This window comes from Gavialis gangeticus, unplaced genomic scaffold, assembly GCF_001723915.1.
Source record: "Gavialis gangeticus isolate Ggan-Ray unplaced genomic scaffold, GavGan_comp1, whole genome shotgun sequence".
NCBI lineage: Eukaryota > Metazoa > Chordata > Crocodylia > Gavialidae > Gavialis > Gavialis gangeticus.
In genome coordinates, this window is record NW_017728997.1 from 11,880,097 (window position 1) to 11,888,040 (window position 7,944).

General features: G+C 43.1%; 1 protein-coding gene across 10 annotated transcripts in view; it reads right to left on the bottom strand.

Annotated features, from left to right (window-relative positions):
• MITF (melanogenesis associated transcription factor) overlaps nucleotides 1–7,944 on the bottom strand; it is a 139,397-nt gene that overhangs the window by 77,004 nt on the left and 54,449 nt on the right. Inside the window, exon 1 of one of the 10 annotated variants that reach the window (XM_019504766.1) lies at nucleotides 6,142–6,350. The exons of 6 other annotated variants lie outside the window; for them this stretch is intronic. In XM_019504766.1, the coding sequence (XP_019360311.1) occupies nucleotides 6,142–6,197 (56 nt within the window). In that variant the 5' untranslated portion in view covers nucleotides 6,198–6,350. Of the gene's footprint in view, nucleotides 1–4,283; nucleotides 4,420–6,099; nucleotides 6,351–7,944 lie in introns of those variants that run through there. 3 more of the 10 variants (XM_019504765.1, XM_019504772.1, XM_019504767.1) reach the window with 3 other exon arrangements.

The following is a 7,944-nucleotide window of genomic DNA, read 5'->3' on the forward strand; positions in this document are numbered from 1 at the left end:
GGGGGGGGGGGGGGGGGGGCAAGAGAGGTCCCCTGTCTGCACGGGATTAAAATTAAAGAAAGGTGCACTGCAGATATAGGACATCATCATGAGCAATAATCACAAAATCCAAGCACAGCCAGTGTCGGCAACTCCAGCGTGGTCATTTATCATCATCCGTGTCATCATCAATCACACCTAGATTCATCACGGTGCTTGTTCTTCAGTGAAATAAGCTTTTGTCTACAATACAGGTGGGTGCTGAACAGGGAAAAGAGTGCAGAGAGCACGTCCAAGCCACACTTCACTAAACTCCTTAAGGGCTGGAAATCTCAGGATCACCAACTGCTGTTTTGTCTCAACTGCTTGGACAAACAGCTTGAAAAGGCCTACAAACTTTTGGAGAGAATGCCAATAGGACTGGCAAATAATTGCACGACTGTACAACACACCTGTGTGTTAAAGCAGACAGCAGTGTTTGGAGCGTGCTTGTTAGTTCAGCATTCAGGTGTCATCTTTGCGCTATGAATATCTATATTGATAAATTTTTTACAGGACCCACCTCCTTCCCCTGTGGGGCTCAGTTGGGGCCTCGCCATATCTCCCTTTCCCGCCCCACTCCCATGCAGGCCACATCCCCTTCCCCTCCATGGAGCCGAGTCAAGCCGTGCAGGGCTGCAGTGAAACAGGCCTGTCCCCTCCAACCCATGCGGCAGTCCATGCTGTGCCCACCCAGGGGCTGGACTGGAGAGACCAGCTGGATCAAGCCTGCAGATGGATGGCCGAACTAGCCCAACAAGCTAAAAAGGTTGAGCACCATTGCGTTAGGTGCTCAGTGGTTTCAAAGCACTATTGCATTAGGTGCTTTGAAACTTCTGCAAGATTTCTTCAAGCCAAAAGGAACAGGTACACCAGAAATACCTACACTTTGTTCCCCCATGGAAACAGCTATGGTCTCGTATTCACTCCCAGGGACAGGAGAAAGCAGCAGAGTCCAACTGAAAATTCCTGAAGAAGCCTTCTCAGGTTTCCCCCAAGGACCGATTAACCCGACAATAACATGTTACAATATTTGTTAAGGGTGGAAGTGTCCTCTAAGCTTTGTATTTGGTGCCAATTTGAAATGCAACTTGCAATCTGTCCAGAGCAGCAGGTAGAGCGCATGGATCCCACTTTCTAAACCTGTCGGTGGATGGGTGCTTTGTAAGAAATACAAGCATCTACCCTACCCACAGTTCATCTGCACACTCCTTCAGCATAACCCACAGCAAGGGTGATAAACAGGAGAGGCAGTCCAATGCCTCCACCTCCACTCTCCCTGAACAACATTCGACCAAGTTTTGTCCTCCCCTCTCCCAAGGGTAAGAAAAAATTAATTAAAAAAAAAAATCTGTTTAGTCAACACACAAAATTCTTCATCAAAGCAGATGGCTGAAAAGTGTGCAACTGGCTCCAAGCTTTCAGCTTCCCACAGACCATGGAGGGGCTTTGCAAATTCATTTCTTCAGCAATCCTGATCATCTGAACTGACTCTTTGGGTCTCTCAAAAGTGGCACTGAGTTAAACACACTCATTCTTGAGGCCCACATGACTGAGCACAATACAACATAAAATCAAACTAAATAAAAAACTTATGTTGTATTCTGGGTGTGATCATGAAATCAATAAAACACAGGAGGAGTAAACCCCAGGATATAGTATTTAGATGAGCAATATGCAATACTGCAATTATTAGGCACTTCCTGCAAGTGTAATACATGATACAGAGCCAGTCTAAATGGAGTCATGCCTATAATCACTAAATTTTATTGAGTCCAAAGTCTGTTCTCTTTTTAGAAGATTTTAGTAACTGTACATATCACCCCCTATACATGGACTTTGTTTGGAAAACACACTAGTCAGATTAAGTTATATTATTCTGAAAATAAAAATTTCGCTTTACTCTCTTACTGATAACACAACATCATTAAGCTCTACATTTAATCTCTCAATAATTTGTTGGTTTTAGACGCAGATATTTTTCTCAGCTTAGATAGAAAACGCTACTCAATAACAAGTCAATTTTGCTTGCAGACTGGTTTGCAAAACAGTTTTGGATTAGATGAGTTTCTCTGATTAAAAAAACCTCTCAAGAAGTGTTATATATCCACAGCTTCTATATATTACTAGAACCCCAAGTGTTCATAAAACCCCACTTACAAAAATCTAAATTTGCAACAAAACATTAGTTAATCATCTGTCTCATGTGAAGCATTAAGGGGGCACACAAGTCTGGGAAGCCCTTTATAGAAGAGTTGATCCATGCATGCAAAATGACTGATAGCAGAATGGAGGTGGAAGATGGTCATCATAATCCTAAAAACCTAGCCAAGAGATATACCCATGAAGGACATCACTGTGATCATCATTCAATCATCCTGATCCTGGAAAACAGGTGTCACTTGGAGCAAGGTGACATGTGAAAGGGATCACTCAAGTCTCCATGCACTCTTTATATCAAGAAATGTAGCTAAAACTTTAAGTCAGACAATGCACTTTTAGTTCCCAACTTGTCCCACAATTTAGAAGTGACAGGGTCAAAGTTTCAAGCCCCAGCTTTCACCACTCATATTTTCCATTTCTTTTTCCTTGCCCGAAGCATGATATGAAGCAAAAGTTTAGGAGATAATAGTTACAGCAAATACAGTTGCTGCTCCCCACTCACCCACCCTCATTTCACATGCTAACTCTGATGTTCAGCAGTGAATTCATTCAAAACCTTAAACCAAAAAACTTGATGCGTTTTATTTCCCCAGACTGAAACCAGGTGAAAAACTCTAGATTATGGGTGGATCCTACCCAAAATACAGTGCTAGTCTCTAGTCTGGTTCAAAATGAGCAGTCATGGAGACGTGCATGCAATTTCAGCTTCTAACTGGGTTTGCTACCCAGCAGGCGCATTACACATGTGCAGGAGGCTATTTTACTGTGCATTAAAGTGTCACGTCAAAAAAGCACGCTAATAAACTAATGTGCAGTAAAAATAGGCTACTGCTCATTAAGTGTCACTAAAAAGTGTGCACTTTCACTACCACACATTAAGGCAGCCTAATGCACATTTTATTTACTACCTCTAATGTGAGGTACTAAATTTAATATACAGTAGCAAAAGCCCATTAATGAATGTGTAGATGTGCCCAGCAAGTATGAAAAGGTTCTAGTACAAAAGAAAAAGAGCATGAGTGTTAAAAGGATCCCCTAAAAGGCTGCAATTTAATTTCTCATCCTATTAAAATAAAAAGGAGTTGATCAACAGAACAAGAAGCTGGTCTAGGGAAAAAAGAAGTTATTGTTGTTATATTTGGAGTGTCAAAACACTGCATATGTTTGAATGCTGGAGGGTAAAGCTGCACCCTGCCCTACAACAGCTTCAGACCAATGAGTTAATCTGGGATCTGGCACCTTACCTTCCAAACAGCTTAGTTTAAAAAGCAGGAGATGAACAGAATCAGTCTTTAAGGGGAGGGAAAAAAATTAAATGACCTTGAGAGATCCAAGTACTGAAGAGGTCACTTCATCGGCAACATGGTATACCTCCATGCTGATCTATTAATCCAAGCAAAAGGAGCAATAGAATTTTGTTCAAACATAAATTGGAAAGGCTGAAACGTAACCCACCCCTGCAAGACCTGGGAAAGGGGAGGCAGTGGCTTCGAGAACAGGACAGGTGACTGAACTGCCCTTGCTCAAAATCTGGGAGGAGGGGATGGGAGTGGAGTAAAAAAGATGCTATAAAACAGCTTGCTTGGCAGGAGGCAGAGGCAGAGCCTGCCTACTGCTCAGGAGCAGGGTAGAAGGCTCTCAAGAACCACACTAAAAGCACTGAAAGCCATGCTAGCAAGGGGACCACAAGCACAAAGTAACCTGCCGTTCCCCAAAAACTAAGAATTGGTTTGGAATTAAGAGGTATTATCTGGCCAGGGACTCTAAGGCTAGCAAATAAAGCTAAACAGAAGCAGCAGAAGTGTCTAGGATTTTGCACTGTGAAGATGCCAACTGAGCTGAAGTTCCCTTAGGAAAGCCAGGCGCAAAAGAACGCAAGATCTGAAAACTGGTGTTTGGCAGCTTACATGTAGTAACCGCACTTCTTCGCGCTGTGGACAAAGTACGTGAGGGATATCCACGTATATTGTTCATGCACCCCTTGTTACTTAATTTAAAAAATTTAAGAAGAGATCCAAGACTGGCAGCTTTTCAGCTCAATACTTTGCTTCATTCACAGGTTCTATCAGAAGCAAACGTTAAAAAAAAGTCTAATTATGTACCTGCAAAGTTTCATATGAGCAAGATAAAGCTTCAGTTATCAAATAAGTTTACACAGACCATCTTACAGTTTCTTTCTACATAGGAAAAAAGAAAACTTCACAGGAACTTCTTATTACTTAATCCACACAAAGGTATATGCAGAGGTTTCATTATGAGCAGCCAGTGGCTTCGCTGCTTAACTAAGCAAGGGTGCCCCATGGAAAAAAAGAGGGGAAAAAAAAGATTACAAAAAAATAGGCTCCTCCTTGCTGTTTTTAGTTCGGCAGACCACTGTTGTGGTTACCCACACTAAAATCTCCACGCTGTGCTCCACTAGCAGCACTTTGTACTTCATTCCAAACCTTAATAAATGATCGGGGGCACCAAGTGACACTTCCTTTCACCATTCCCATTGGCTGGCAGAGCTCAAAGTATCAATGTGGGAAAAAAAAGGTCTTGGCATGCAGCTCTGTCCTTTCCTGCCAAGGACAGAACAGCAAACCTGGTAAAACTACTCTATTATAATGGCTGATAAAGTCTACACACTATTTTTTGTTGCTACTGCATTTCAAAGTGTTTTACTTCAAAGCAGCAGTACAGTTTCCACATCTACCAGTGATGTATGTCCTTGGAGATAATGCCACTTGCCGTGGCACTTGCTTGGTCACCGACCTGAACGTATTTTTCTCCTTCAATCCTTTCTTTACTTTTCTCAAACTCCTCTTGCTCTGACCCCTTTCCCCTCCAGCATTTAAGATTAAATCCAACACGAGGCATATTTGCAACAATACACTTAAACAAGTGTGTTCTACCCCAAGTGCATTTTGTCAGATGGTGCAAAGTTAATATAAAAAGCATCCTTCAAAAAGTGTCCAGGAAGAGACAAAAAAAGTTTGCAATACAAGAATTAAGCGTTGATTAAAAAAAATTAAATTTTGATTGCAACAAGAAGTTTGTTGCATCATAATTGTTTAATTAAAGACGGAACCCGCCAATTCAAGAGTCTGTTAAGCGTGGATTTTTTAATTAAAATTCTGCAAGCAGTTGTGCACCATTTAGTATTTTTCCGTTTTTTCCCCGTCTTTAAACACACCTTCACAAGCTAGTGAGCATAATGCATTTCCAACTTAATGAAAACCTCTCTCATGACCCAAGAACATTCAGTAAATAATTATTAAGCTCTGGAGGTGGTTTTTGCATGAGTCTTGACTTAATAAAATGCTATAAGTTGATTTGCTTGAATGCTTATTCACTTGGGGACACAGCTTTAGGTACTGTTTGGAAAAGCTTGATCACCATTTCACTGAGTTGCAAGGTAAATGCAAAAAGGAAGATACAACTAAAAGCTGCAAAGGTTACAGTAATAAAAGGATTTTTTTTAATGTATCCACTAGAGAGTAGGAGGACTGTCACGTCAATATACCAAGGAAAGGACTTTTTGAATACATTAGTGAAAATAATAAAAATCAGTAGAAAATGATACACTGAAATATTTTTGTTGCCTCATTTTATTCTGGAGGGAGGAAAGGAAAGGAAAGCAAGGTAAGCTATACAACACCAAGGAGATTCCACAAAGAACATTTCTCCTACGTGTGCTTGCGTCGAGGCATTAACCAGTGTATAAACAAAACCAGAAACACTACTTTTATTTTTATCCCCATTCATTTAGCATTAAAAACTTCAAGTTTTTTTGCTTTTTTTTTTAAAGAGTCTTTCTGCTTCCCCTCCTGAACGTTTCTATCTTTATCGTAGGCAGTCACACACAGCTGTTGTAGCTTTAAGATAATGACAAGTCAACAAGCAGAATAAAATCATTACAATAAAGCCCAATCATACCATTTGTTCAGAGTGCTGATTCTCAAATAAAGTGGCACTTACAGATACAAGCTTTCAAAGGAGCAGGGCATGAACATCGGAACTCTAAGAGCTTCCATCTTTTTTTCCCCCCCCCCCTTTAAAGGTGCTCTGCAAGCCCTTGGAGAAGAGTGAAAGTCAAACTCGAGTCCTGGCAAGGGATGCGTCTCTAGGGGTGGCTCCAGATAAGACCGTGGCAACTCCAATCCAAGCACAGCTCCGCGCTTGAGTGGAGCCCTGGTGTCTGTCTGCACTAGCAGACCTGTTCAATCCAGCGCCTACCTGGAGAAGAGTGCAGCTTGACACAGCAAAGCATGCTCTGTGGGAGGCCTCCAAGCAGAAACAGAAGTGAAGACATTTGGAATCAAGGTCCTGCTCAGGGCATTAGACTTACTTCCCTCAACTTGTTCACTGGCTGTACAAAAAGGGTTTGACCACGGCAGACCAGAACAGAGAGGAGATGCATCTACTGTGATGACAATTCATGAAACAAAAGCATGGAGTTAGCAGGATGGGGCTCCGATGCTCTAAAACCCGCACACTAGCAGTTTTATTCTTGTTACCTGACCCACAGATTGCAATGAAACTTTAGGGTTAAGTACAGACAGTCAAAAAGCCCGAGGCTGAATCCATTCAGGCTTTGCAGGTTAGTCTAAACTGCACAGATTAAACTGAAACAGAAGGGAACAGAAATTTACCTTCGATTCAGGAAAGGCAGCCACGCGCCTGCAGCAGCCCCTGGCTCCTGGCCTGAGCCACTAGAGCACAGCTCTCTGGCTATGTGCTGCCCCCAAGGTCTCTGAGATTTGCAGTCCAGGATTACAATAGCAGGACTCTTCAGGGTTCCTCATTACTACTTCCTGCTTCCAGGTGCCTCTGGGATTTGTAGTCCACAGTTGCAGCCAGTATGTTTGAGCAGAAAAGGTATTTAACCCACCTCCCTGGCCCCACACCCCAGCTGGGATTTGCCTGGGGGGGGCAGTCTTCCCTCCCTGCCCTCTCCCCTCTGTAGACTGGGCTGCATCCCCAGCCAGGCTTGCCCCCCACCCCTTTGTCAGTCAGCCTTCACTGCTCCAGCTAGGGAGCAGAGGGGCAAGACCAGCCCTGCTCTCTGGAGCAGACAGCATAGCCCAGCCCAGGACTGGAAAGCATGCTGGGATGCTGGGGGACTGTGATTTAACTTGAACCAGGAAGGTGTCCGGGACAGAAGTTTTATAAACCCATTTGACCCAAATCAGTTAAGTCCCTCTGATACTACATTCGACCAGGGTTATCTCAAACTGGTTTCAGCCATTTTGAAACTGGTTTATGTGCACTGAGCTTCTGTTCCATTACAGGTTTAAGCCAGTTTCTGATGACTTCAACTGGTTTGTGTGCAACTTCTGCCCCTAGCCTAGCAGAAAATCTGGCAGGCAAGAAAAACAGTATGCTGCTGAAAACAACTATCCCATTCACAAATCAGTGGCCAAGTATGGGTCCAGCCCTGGCCCTGCTCCAACATGGTGGCTCCGGCCCCCACTCAGCCAGGCAGCACCAGCCCAAGCCCAGGCTCAGAGACTGACCCAGTCCCAGGACCAGAGGTGCTACCATGCACCTGCAACCCTGCTGCTACATCCACTGCTACAGTGGTTAAGAAAGGAGGCAAGCAGGAGAAGATGGGGAACGACAATATAAAGATGACCCTCCAATAATTAAACTGTAATTTTATTGTATATAGAGAACTGTACCAAAGTTGATTACTTTTCCTTGTAAAGAATCTAATTAATGGGGGAGGGGGGGTCTTAAATATGGGGAAATATCATGAACTAGTGCCTCCAGAGGCTGGGG